At 44.6% G+C, this 13,418-nt stretch overlaps 1 protein-coding gene across 2 annotated transcripts in view; it reads right to left on the minus strand.

The window, feature by feature from the left end:
• spidr (scaffold protein involved in DNA repair) overlaps positions 1–13,418 on the minus strand; it is a 130,873-nt gene that overhangs the window by 18,535 nt on the left and 98,920 nt on the right. For both annotated transcript variants that reach the window (XR_012399512.1, XM_073941013.1), the window contains exon 16: positions 7,747–7,872. Coding sequence is in view for 1 of the 2 variants with exons in the window: in XM_073941013.1 (XP_073797114.1) it covers positions 7,747–7,872 (126 nt within the window). In the remaining variant the exon portion in view is untranslated. The remainder of the gene's footprint in view (positions 1–7,746; positions 7,873–13,418) is intronic.

A 13,418-nucleotide genomic window follows, 5' to 3' on the forward strand; every position in this document is an offset into this window, starting at 1 on the left:
GTCTTTCCAGTGCACAGTGTTGATTTACTTTAAACTTAACTCATATCTGACTCCAGTTTTAGTATGAGGTGGTTTGAAATATTAATATATTTATCCTCGTTTTATCTGACTCCAATTTTAAAACAGTGATAAAGTTATTTTGTTTCCTTTAATATTACTTTAGATTATGATTGAATATTCTCTTAGATTCATTATTATTGTATGTTATTCTTGTTCATTCGGATTCCTTTAACAACCTGAGTCTTGTACCGGCCGAGTATACAATTTCTTAAGCACAAGCGTGTCAGTCTTGGTCACTAAACAGTGGCGATTGACCGATATCCTAAAAAGGCAGAACCCTACTTACTCAGATTGGGATATTTTTTATGCGATCTCCTAAATCAAACAGAGCTATTTAGTCATATAATCATCATTCCTATAGAATTAAGCAGACCAGTCGTACTTAAATTATTAGTAACTTTAAATAATCACTATACTATCCATATAGTATTATAAGTTTAACAGGTGAAGGTCTATCCCTTTAGAAAACCTTTTACAGTCGAAGTATACATGAATTAATGCCAATGTGTTAGTCGAAGGTCTAGAAACATCATACAGAACAGAAGTTCCACGTGTAAGAAATATTTTGATGTCCTTGACAATTCAAACATGAGCTGAAAACAGAGACAATTGACTCCACAACCCAGCAGGTGGGAATGCGGGAAAAGCCGGCTCCCCTACATTTACATTTGAATCCACTGAAACTCGACTTCAACCACCCAAACTCACACATATGGTCATTTAAAAGTCTGAATGTTCTAAATTAACACAAGTGACTTTATCTATAATGTTTGATGTCATTTCAAATGTCTCAGTGCGACTGGTACAGTGGTCTAATTCCCTCAGCAATAGACATAATCGAAATAATAAATATATAACTTCAGGTATCTTTTGAACCACTGTGAAGGGTGTGCCTTTCCTATAGGCAGCACCAAATGCAAATGCCTTTTGTTATGCACACACCCCTTTCCTTGAGGGGATTCTTGGATTACTTAAGAGAAGGTTTGAAAAATGTTCGGGGCGATTCTGCTTACCCAGATCAGCCCGTAACATGGAGCTTACGCTTCATGTTATGTACATTTTAAAGTCAGGAATGCATCTTTTAATCTTGGATTTGTCTTTGATAACTTGATGTCTTCATTGATCATTTATGAATTGACTAAATTAATTGGCATAATACACATTTACCTGACTAATAAATTGTTATGTTTTGAATTAATCAAACAGTCCTTGTGTTATTATCACTGGTAAATGTTGTTAAGTCCATAGCACTACAAGCCACTGTACAGGTTAGTAACGGACTAAAACACGTTAGACGGAGCAGTGTAGCACGCTATACGATGTTGTTAGAGATCCGACTAACAAATTGGCATTAATTCAAGTATACTTAGACTGTAAAAGGCCAATGATGGGTTTTCTATTTAGAACAACAAAATATTGTTGAAACCAATCTAAATGTGGGTATTTAGGCCTTCATCTACACACTTATAATCCTGTGCGATTATTATTGTAATACTTTGTCTTGATTTAGTAGATAACAGATCTATGGGGACCACATAAAAATCTTCTAAACTGAGTAAGTAGGGTTCTGCCTTTTTAGGATAGCGGTTAATCGCCTCTGGTCTTAATGACCAAGACTGACAAGCTTGTATTAAGAGATTGTATACTCGGCCGGTACAAGACTCGGGATGCTATAGGAGTCTGAATAAATGAGAATAAGGTATAATAACAAATCGAAAGAATATTCAATCATAATCTAAAATAATGTAAAAGGAAACAAAATAACTTTATCAATGTTTTATAATTGGAATCAGATAAAACGAGGATAAATATATTAATATTCTAAACCACCTCATACTAAAATTGGAGTCAGATATGAGTTAAGTTTAATATAAATCAACATTGTGCACTGGAAAGACCGAACATGCAACGTCATTGGACCAACTGGCTGGACCCTACACACGCTATGGCCAGATCTGGATAACAGGATCGCGCTGAACATTTCTCAAACCTTCCCTTAAGTAGTAAATCCAAGAATCCCCTCAAGGAAAGGGGTGTGTGAATAACAAAAGGCATTTGCATTTAGTGGAAGAGTTTCTGCCTATTGGAAAGGCACACCCTTTACAGTGGTTCAAAAGATACCTGAAGTTATATATTTATTGTTTTGATTATGTCTATTTCGGAGGGAATGAGACCATTGTACCAATCGCACTGAGACATTTCAAATGATATCAAACATGATAGATAAAGCCACTTGGGCTGATATAGAACATTCAGACTTTGAAATGACCATTTTGTGTGAGTGGAGTGAAAAGGGGCTGAGCAGCCAGGGTGGGTTTCGAAAAATGTTTCAAATGTAAATGGAGGAATGGAGGGGAGCTGGTTTTTCCCGCATTCCCATCTGCTGGGTTGTGAAGCCGATTGTTCCTGTTTTCGGCTCATGTTTGAATTGTCAAAGACAGCAAAGTATTTGTGATATCTCATGTCTTATAAACCATTTATAAGCCATTTGCAAATATTAAATTCATTATCTGTTATTAGCTCTACATTAATAAAAGTTGGTGAGCAGTTTATTACTACAGCTACAACTGCTGTATTTCGACTTACAAACACATTTATAATGTGCTTAAGTGTGCTTTCATACTTGGTTAATGATTTATTTTCCATTACTAAATTAAGTATTGCTTTATTCACAAATCAGTTATTTAAATATAGTTGGTTGTTTATTTAAGATCATTCAGAATGATTTAGTAAATGATTAATAAACTATTGAAATTAAAGTTTAAATATCTTATTATTCAGTCATATAGTCATGGTTATTTGTATGTTAATAAATGCTTTATTAACTCAACTTCGTCTAGTTTTGTGACCTAATCTAAAGTGAGGACTATTTGTGCTTTATTAATCACTTATAAATGGCAATTAAAGTTTTGGATGTTTATTTATTTACTAATTTCGAGAGGATTGCGTGCTTATGATTATGAGTAGGATTGCTTGTGGCTGGTCCCGCAGTATCCAACTTATGATTCACCAACGAGACGATTCCTAAGCCACTATAAATACCCCAAGTTCCATATAACAGCCATCTTCATTTTGAAGAATCCCCCTTCCACCTCTACTCCTCCTTTTCTAGATGGGTGGCACGGTGGCCCAGTGATTAGCACTGTTGCCTCACAGTAAGAACGTCACTGCCTTACCAAGCCAGCCAAAGTTTCTGTTCAGAGTTTACACGTTTTCTCTGTGCTCACATGGGTTTCCCCCGGGTTCTCTGGTTTCCTCCCACCGTCCAAAAACATGCAACTTAAGTTAATGACTAATCCAAATCAGCACCACAGACATGCTCCTAGTAAGTAGTTATCTCTTAAGGGCATTCACTATCTGTTCATTAGCTACTACAGCAGGGGAATTCTCGAGATCTACCAGAGCTCAAACTCCCCTCTCGTCTTTTAAACGGGAGGGAGCCCCAGGTTCGAGGATCTTATGAGCTCAGCGCTCTCTCCTGGGACAGCATGCCAAACAAGCTTTATAATCAATCATCAGCTCAATCAAGTGTGAACTCTTGAACTGATATTTGTTACAGCATGTGTCTGTATGTGTGTGCATGTGTAAGCAAGAGAGAAGACTATGCTTATGATGAAAGATGCATATTTACTATAAAGAATTTTAGCAATTGATAAATTCACATGGCCTGGTTCAAACAGGCTTTGAACGCATGCTGTGATGATGATGTCACAGGATGCGGGTCACACCAGACAAGAAGTGTGTTTTGATTACTCAAGGCTTCGCACAATAGACGAGCACTGAATTAATAATCCGAAGGAAACACAATATGTAAATGTTCTCTGAGCGAATTGTATTTATGAACTAATTTCGAGAGGATCACGTGCTTATGATTGCTTGCGTTTGGTCTCACATTATCCAATTTATGATTCACCAATCAGAAGAATCCCAAGTCTCCATAAATAACGTCCATGAAGTCTCCAGGTCTCTATAAATAATCTCTGACCACATTTCTAGAACTGCTCGATCGTGCAGATTCGCAATCTATAACATCAGAAAGATCCGACCCTTCCTATCTGAACATGCAGCTCAGCTCCTTGTTCAAGCTCTTGTTCTCTCCAAACTGGATTACTGCAACCCTCTACTAGCTGGGCTTCCAGCTAACTCTATCAAGCCTCTTCAGCTGCTCCAGAACGCTGCAGCACGAGTGGTCTTTAATGAACCTAAACGAGCACATGTCACTCCGCGGCTCATCCGTTTGCACTGGCTGCCGGTTGCTGCTCGCATCAAATTCAAAGCTCTGATGTTTGCCAACAAAGCGACTTCTGGCTTTGCTCCTTCTTATCTGCTCTCACTTCTGCAGATCTATGTGCTCTCCAGAAACTTGCGTTCTGTGAATGAACGTCGCCTCGTGGTTCCATCCCAAAGAGGGAAGAAATCACTTTCCCGAACGCTCACGTTCAATCTGCCCAGTTGGTGGAATGAACTCCCTAACTGCATCAGAACAGCAGAGTCACTCGCTGTTTTCAAGAAACGACTAAAAACTCAACTATTTAGTGTCCACTTCACTTCCTAATCTCCAATTGCCTCTCTGGATATACCACTAACTGAACTAAAAAAAAAAAAAAAAAAAAAAAAAAATTACTAATGGTTTCCTTCTTAGACTTTACAGACCTGAAACTTGCCTATAGCACTTATTCATTGTTGCTCTTATAGTTGTGTAAATTGCTTCCTTGTCCTCATTTGTAAGTCGATTTGGATAAAAGCGTCTGCTAAATGACTAAATGTAAATTTAAATAACGTAAGTTCCATACAATAGTCATCTTTATTTTGAAGAATCACCCATCCCACCCCTACTCCTCCTTTTCTTGATGAGTGGCACGGCGGCCTAGTGATAGCAATGTTGTCCTACAGCAAGAACGTCATTGGTTCTAGTCCTTACTAGGCCAATCAACGTTTCTGTGCGGAGTTTACACGTTCTCCCTGTGCTTGTGTGGGGGTTTCCCCCCGGGTTCCCCGGTTTCCCAAAACAAACAACCTAAGTTTATTAACTAATCCAAATTTTCACTATAGACATGCTCTTAGTAAGTAGCTATATACAGTATATTCTATACAGTATATTCAAAACTCTGCGGCTAGAATACTCACTCATACCAAACGTTCTGCTCACATAACCCCAATCTTGTACGACCTCCATTAGCTCCCAGTTGCATATCACATCAAATTCAAAATTCTCCTCCTTGCATTTAGATCCCTAAATAGCCTAGCTCCCTCATTTCTCTGCAACATGCTTATCCCCTACACCCTAACTCGTTCATTACCACCCGCTGACTCTGGCTGGCCTTCACGCTGTCCCTCGGTACCGCCTCTCTTCAATGGGGGGCAGATCATTTAGTGTTATTGCACCCAAACTCTGGAACTCTTAACCACGCTCACTCCGCTCTGCTAATAATATCTCTGAATTCAAATCCTTACTTAAGACTTAAGACGTATTTTCTGAATGCTTCACTTCTGATCTGCCAAACTGGCTACATTATCTGCTCCACCTCCACTCTGCTCATTTGTCTCCTAGGTCTTGTTTGTGTAATTCCAGTTTGTTATATTTAACCTTATGTATGTTTGTTTATCTTTTTGTCGCATTCCTTGTAAAGTGTCCTTGAGCTCTGGAAAGGCGCTATATAAATAAAAATTATTATTATTTCTTCATAACAATCCCTAATTGCACACTAGCTTTATAGAGCAGGGGAGTTCTCGAGATCTACCTGAGCTTAAACTCCCCTCTTGCTTTGGAAACGGGAGGGTGCCCCAGGCTCGAGGACCTTGTGAGCTTTATAAAACACGCTTTATAATCAATCATTAGCTAAATGTGAACTTTTGAAATGCTCATTCATAACAGCAAAATACAAATTTTAACTGACAAAAATAACTGTTTCCAAACACTAAAATGGAAATAACTTAATAACAATGAAATAACTGAAGGCTGATTTTTACTTCTGTGCGTACGTGTATACCGTATATGCCAGCGCAGCCTTCAATCGGTCGTACAGCCCTCGCACAGAGGACGTGCACCTCTCAAAAAAGTAATTACACGTCGCAAAGACGCATCCCACAAGCTCTGTGATTGGTCCATTTGGTAGAGGTGACGAGTGTGGGCGGTGCTGAGAGCTGCGAGCCCGATGGAGTGAGTGTTTACAAGTGTCGAGTTCTGTGAAGGAGCTCCAGATGGAGACTTTTGTTTTGTGTTGACCTTATGATTAAAGTAGTTGCACGTCCGCCAGTTCCTGCCTCTGAATAAGCGAGTTTTAGCTACTTGTAGCGTTCAGGTTCCAGCAACCATTGAACGCAGAAGTACAAACCAGCATTAAATCTTATCACACAGCAAAAATGTTAATAATTAAAATTTTAATTAATGTTATTCATCAGTACTTTGTTCTTCTTCTCCAGTGCAAAAGTCTTAAGATTCTATAAAACAGGATATATTCAGTTAAGAAGCCAAATTACAAGTGAAGTTTTGTTTTCTGAAATGAAGCCAGTTCATCGTTAAAACAATTAATTTTCATCCCCAATTGATACATATTTGTAACAGTTTATCAAGCTTAAACTCTGTTTCTTGAATTAATGATGGAGGAAGATACAAATCTTTCGTAGTACACACAATATACATTCATTCATTCAATTTCCTTTGGCTTAGTCCCTTTGTTTATCAGAGGTTGCCACAGCAGAATGAACCGCCAACTTAATCAGCATATGTTTTACACAGCGGATGCACTTCCAGCTGCAACCAAGTAATGGAAAACACCCATACATACTCATTCACACACATATACTATGGACAATTTAGTTTATTCAGTTCACCTATTTGAACCGTGGGGAACATACAAACTCCACACAGAAATGCCAACTGACCCAGCTGGCACTTGAACCAGTGACTGTATTGCTGTAAGACGACAGTGCTAACCACTGAGCCACATGCAATATTCAGTGCCACAAATTCTTCATTAATATACTGTTAAACGATATAACAATCTTTAAAATGAAATATTCTGTCTACTTTTCTTCTGAAAAACAATTTGGGCTTTGTAATATTTTTTGCACATTTATATTTACTGTATATATTATTTAAATTACATGAATGCAATTTATGTATTTATTTTAAAATTATTAAAAAAAACAAAAGTTTTCCCAGGTACTTCCCTGTTCCCTGTAATTCCCATGCTATTAATATTATTTATGACAGCACTCTTTTCTAATAGCTTTATTTGTTTCTACACAGCCTGTTGTTTAGTTTCTATTATTACTAATCCTGCAATTGAAAAAGCAATAAAATAACGATAAAAAATTCTTCATGCTAAGAAAACGACCCCTTAGTGGGATCGTTCACAGAACGAAACCAAACACTCTTGGATTGCATCACTTTGCATGAGCTAAAATAATATAATACAGGAAAGAACAGAGCACTTTAAAACAAAATGAGACTTTTATATCTCAACACTGGGCAGAAAGACAACTTTCCTTCAACAAGTGGGAGAGAAAAATAGATTGAAGAGGGAAAAGCAAACGACAAACCACAAGAAGGTCCCCAACAAAGCTTCAAGAACAAAGCCTGAGCCAGCAAACACTGCTTTTACTTTAAACGGACAAACATGTTGAATCTCCAGAAATCTGGCTCATGCACAAGGAGGATCTGAGCAAGCGTTCTGTACAAACCTGTGACGCTGCATAGAGAGAATAGCTGGGTTTCTGGATTTAGGTTGTCCAGAATTATAGGCCATTGAATGGAGAAAGATTCTTCTTCCAGTTGGATCACTGTCTGTTCCCAGCAGAATATCTGACCTGGTTCAGTGGAAAAAAAGCAAAAGTTTAATGTCACAGTGTTAAACAGGAATGACAACATGACGATTTATGTAGGAAAGCTTTAAATCTTGGAATAATTCAGAAATGAAGAAGCGACCGCAGAGATGTTCAGCTTGAATGGTTTTGATTCAGTAACACTGAACCTTTCCTAACAAACAGATGAATGGAATTTTGTATGTGCTATAAAGCATCTGTGGCTGCATCTTATGGAAACACACCCAGGTCATGTTTCAGTCCAAAGACCAAAATTATTAAATATATTAAGAGAAACTTATTTTTAGGACCACAAAGATTTAACAACATTATTAAAAATCGATCAAAAATGTCACTGTGCTCTTAAACCACAAAGATAAAATAAAACCTGATTTAATAATTAATGATATATATATAGAAGAAAGTTGTTCATTTAGTAAAAGGGTTTTTGAGACTCTCCATGTTCGATTTTGTTTTTATATACACAATTATGCCATCAAACTGTTGTATAAATGCAATTTCACACAAGTAGCAGTGCGATATGGCTGTATACAACCATATATATATATATATATATATATATATATATATATATATATATATATATGTGTGTGTGTGTATATATTAGGGATGTAACGGTATCAGAATTTCACGGTACGGTAATACCTCGGTATGAATGTCACGGTACGGTATTTATTGAATCATTTACAGGAAAAACGTTCGAGGTTACTAAAGTAACCCTTCGTTCCCCGAGGAGGGGAACGGAAGCACTATAAGTGGATTTGATTGTAAAATCCACGCATTGGGAGGTTCGGTTCAGAAGCTACTCGTCTGAAAGAGTATTGAACGGGCCAATTAAGAATGAATTGGCAGCGCAAGCCTGCGCAGGTGAGCGGCATAAGCAATCAACTGAGTATATAAGCTCACCTGGCGCAGCAGACGCTATCCTTTTTAAGCTGAAGAGACTTTCAACAGCTAAGGGACAGTCATTATGGCGACGGAGTATAGTGCTTCCGTTCCCCTCCTCGGGGAACGAAGGGTTACTTTAGTAACCTCGAACGTTCCCCTTCGGGGGGAACTTCAGCACTATAAGTGGATTTGATTGTAAAATCCACGCATTGGGAGCCCATTGAAAGCGCCATAATGACTGCACCTTACCAACACCCCCGATGAGGAGATAGTCAAGCAAGCGTGACGCACCCACATCATGGGGGGCGCGGTCCTCCAACGTGTCCCTGGCCCTAATTTATCCTACTTCAACAGAAGTTTTACGGATTTATATATATTTTTTGGGGTGTCGTGAGCATCTAGATAATTCTAGGAAATACGACAGTACGTTGGGAAGCGTGCAATCCCGATAGGGAGGACGCTGCGGAGGCCATCCGTTACCCAAGGGGGGATAGATGGCAGAATTTACATATGGACTAGCCCTAAAAAGGGGGAGTACGCATAGCAAAAGAGTGGTTAGCGGGGAGGGAAGACACGGGTCCGCCCAGGGGGGGGGGGACTTAACCGTGGCTGAATAAGCATATGGGATCGCCTAGTGGGGACCACGCATAGCAGACACCTTTACCCAAAACGCGGGCTGACCAGCGGGCAGACCTACAACGTAGTGGGCCAGCAAGTGACTCCTCCGCTGAGTCAGTGCTGGGGGCCACGGAGGAATCTGCAGGGCTCACCTGACGGGGAACTTTACTGACAGATAAAAAGGCGCACGTATCTCCGTGTTAGGGAAAATGGCGCAGCAAGCGTGTTTCAACACCCTACCGAATTGTTTCCTCAATCACCAAGGGTTACCTAATACCCTTGAGGAAACCGGCTCCACTCGCAGATTGTAAAACCTTGCAAATGTGTTGGGTGTCACCCAGCCCGCAGCTCTACAGATGTCTGTTAGAGGGGCGCCGCGTGCGCGCGCTCGAGAGGATGCGAAGCTCCGAGTGGAGTGCGCACGCGCTCTCGGGGGACGCGGCTCATCTCGGCTCTGATAGTGAAAGAAAGGCATCCACAATCTAGTGGGAACTTATTTCGGTACGGCACTTCCCTGCTGCCGACCGCTATAACAGACGAAGAGCTGCTCAGATGATCTAAACTCTGAGTGCGGTCCGGATAATACGCAAAACGCGAACTGGACAATAAATAAGGGCTGGGTCTGCCTCCTCCGAGGGCAGCGCTTGCAGGCTCACTACCTCGTATTAAAACGGAGTGGTAGGAACCTTGGGCACATATCGCGGGCGGGGTCTCATACGTGAGAGAAGCCAGCCCAATTACAGGCACGAGTCACTGACCGAAAAATGCCTCCGGGTCCCCGACCCTCTAATCGATATCAACGCGACCAGCAGAGCTGTCTTCAGGGACAGAAATATACTGAGTCGAGGATCGAAGGGATCTGACGCGAGGGCGAGATCCTAAGAGGGCATGAGAGGGGGCGGGGTGGATTAATTCGCTTAACGCCCCTGAGGAACCGGATGATGAGGTTATGCGTTCCCACGGTGCTGCCAGCCACCGCGTTATGAGAGCGGAGATGGCAGCCACGTAACCTTGAGTGTGGAGGGCGACAGCCTGCTCTCCAACTTCTCTCGGCGTAAAGAAAGCACAACGCTGATCTGGCAAATTACGGGGGTCTTCTCAGCGAGAGACACACCATTCAGTGAATAGACTTCACGTCAGGGCATAGGCGCGCTCGGGGAGGGGGCTCTAGCCCGAGTGACGGTATTAGCCACCGCAATCGGAGGTTACCTAAGTCTTCCTCGCGTCTAAAAATCTCTTCAAAGATCGGCGAGGGTGCCAGGTGGTGCCCTGTCCCTGAGAGAGTAGGTGCTCTCTCGAAGGGACTGCCAGGGGAGGGCTATCGCGAGGGAGAGCTCTGACATCCAGGTCCGGTTGAGCCAGAGGGGCGCAACCAGCAACCTGTTCCTCGTCCTCCCTGACCATGCACAGTAACTGCGCGAGCAGGCTCACTGGGGGAAACGCGTATTGCGCGTGCCCCGAGGCCAGCTGTAAGCCAGTGCATCCGTGCCGAGAGCACTCGGTCAGGGAAAGAACAACTGGCAATGAGCGATCTCGGGGGAAGCAACAGATCGATCTGGGCTTCCCCGAATCGCGCCCATATCAGCTGAACAGACTCGGGGTGGAGTCTCCATGCTCCAGGACGCAAGGCTGCCGTGAGAGCGCATCGGCTGCACGGTTGAGCTTGCCTGAATATGAATGGCGTGCAGCGATTTCAGCCGCGGATGACTCCAGAGGAGCAGACGGCGGGCGAGCTGAGACATGCGGCGAGAGCGCATACCCCCTATACGGCTGATATACGCCACCGCCGCCGTACTGTCCGTCCTGACCAGCACGTGTTGCCGCTCCAACACCGGAAAAAAACGGTGGAGAGCGGGGAACACTGCCAACAGCTCCAGGCGATATGCCAATGCAACTGGGTACCTTTCCACAGGTCCGCAGCCGCATGCCCGCAACGCACAGCCCCCCAGCCCGTGTTGGAAGCGTCTGCTGAAACGACAACAAGACTGGACGCCTGTTCTAGAGACACCCAGGCCTGTAGGAACGAGGGGTCGCTCCAAGGGCTGAGGGCGCGGCGACACAGCGCAGTAACAGAGACTCGGTGTGCGCGCGCGTGCCATGCGCGTCTGGGGACTCGATCGTGAAGCCAGTGCTGAAGTGGTCTCATATAGAATAATCCGAGCGGCATGAAGCGGCTGCGGATGCCATATGCCCCAGGAGCCTCTGAAATTGTTTCAGTGGGACCACTATTTTACTGTCGAGCTCTCTCAGACAGTACAGCATCAGCTGAGCGCGCTCTCCGGAGAGGCGCGCTGCCATGGTGACCGAGTCCAGCTCCAGCCCGAGAGAAGAGATCCTCTGCACGGGGGCGAGTTTGCTCTTTTCTCGGTTGACCTGAAACCCCCACAGGTGGAAGTGCCAGAGCACTTTGTCTCTGTGCATAATCAACTCTGTGCATAATCAAAAGAGAGGGCAATTCAGCCAGTCGTAAAGAAATTGAGTATGCAGATGCCCGCGAGCCGAAGGGGCGCTGAGGCACCCTCCGCGGGCTTGGTGAGGACCCGCGGAGACAGAGAGAGCCCGAAGGGGAGGGCTTTGTATTGCCAAGCTCGACCTTCAAACGCAAACAGCAGAAACTGTCGGTGGCGAGGAAGAGTGGAGACATGGAAATACGCGTCCATCAGGTCTAATGCTGCAGACCAACCCAGAGGACGAACGCACCGGAGGATGCGCTTCTGCGTGAGCATTCTGAACGGCAGCTTGTGCAGGCAGCGGTTCAAAACGCGCAGATCTAGGATTGGCCGTGACCCACCGCTCTTTTTGGGCACGATGAAGCGTGGGCTGTAAAACCCGCTCTCCATCTCGGCTGGAGGGAGCGGCTCGATTGCATCCTTCGCCAGGAGGACAGCAATCTCCTCTCGCAAGACAGGGGCGGACAGGGGCTGACCCTGGTGAATACACACCCGTGACTTGGGGGGCCGTTTCGCGAACTGAATCGCATAGCCGAGTCTGATTGTGCGTATGAGCCACCGCGAAGAGCTGGCCCGCGCTAACCAGGCAGGCAGAGCTCTCGCTAATGGACTCATCGCTACAATCGCTGACGTACCAGCAGTGGGGCAGCGCGGAGTGGGTGTGCTGATCCGGGAAGCTCGCGGGTCCCACGGAAAAGCTGGAGGTGAGATATTTGCTCTCACTCCAAACCCGAGCTCCGGAGGGGAGGCTCGAGGGGTGGGAGAAAGGAGACCGTCCTCCCAGCGCTCGTGAGCCACTGGCGAAACGCACCGAATCTGCAAGCTAGAAAGCATAGCGTCCCAGACTGGCAGATTTCGGGCTGTCACATCTGGGGAAGTGAAAAGTGCCCTTTCATAATGTTTTCATGGCAGTAAAAAGTGCCGTTGGAAATGGGGCCCCGCCCTCCAGCGGGGAAAGAGCAAGTTCCCTCTTCTCCAGATGGCCTGTCCCAGGGGCGCTTCGCGGTCCGTTGCCGGACTTAGCGGCGTTCTGGGCAGGGGGGCTGCCTGCTTCCGAGGTGCCCGACGCGCTCGCTTCGCCTTAGGCGTGTGCGGGGGCGGAGCAGCTCTCGTAGGCGGACGCCTTCGGCGAGGAGCAGGTATGAATGGCACGGCGGGCGGAGCGGGCTACGGACCGCCGATAAGACATCACCCACCAACTGCTCTCTCACCGCCTTGAATTCCTGGGTGAATTCACAGACAGTGTCGCCGAACCTGGCTGGGGATATGGGGAAGTCAAGAAAGCGGACTTTGTCGACTTTGCGCATATCAGCCAGGGGTGGCGCTCCTGGACCACTAATGTGGACATCGTCCTCCCCAACGCACACGCAGCGGACTCAGTAGTCCGAAGAGCTAAGTCGGCGGCGGTGCGAAGCTCGTAAGCCTGGGTTGGACCCACCCTCGTGCAGCTCGGCCAGCGCCTGCGCTTGGTAGCGCTGGTAGGTGGCTATCGCATGCAAGGCGGAAGCAGCCTGGCCCGCAGCTATGTAAGCTCTAGCTCCGAGGGAGGTAGATAACTTACAGGCTTTGGATGGG

The sequence above is a fragment of the Danio rerio genome, chromosome 24, assembly GCF_049306965.1.
Source record: "Danio rerio strain Tuebingen ecotype United States chromosome 24, GRCz12tu, whole genome shotgun sequence".
NCBI classification, from domain to species: Eukaryota; Metazoa; Chordata; class Actinopteri; order Cypriniformes; family Danionidae; genus Danio; species Danio rerio.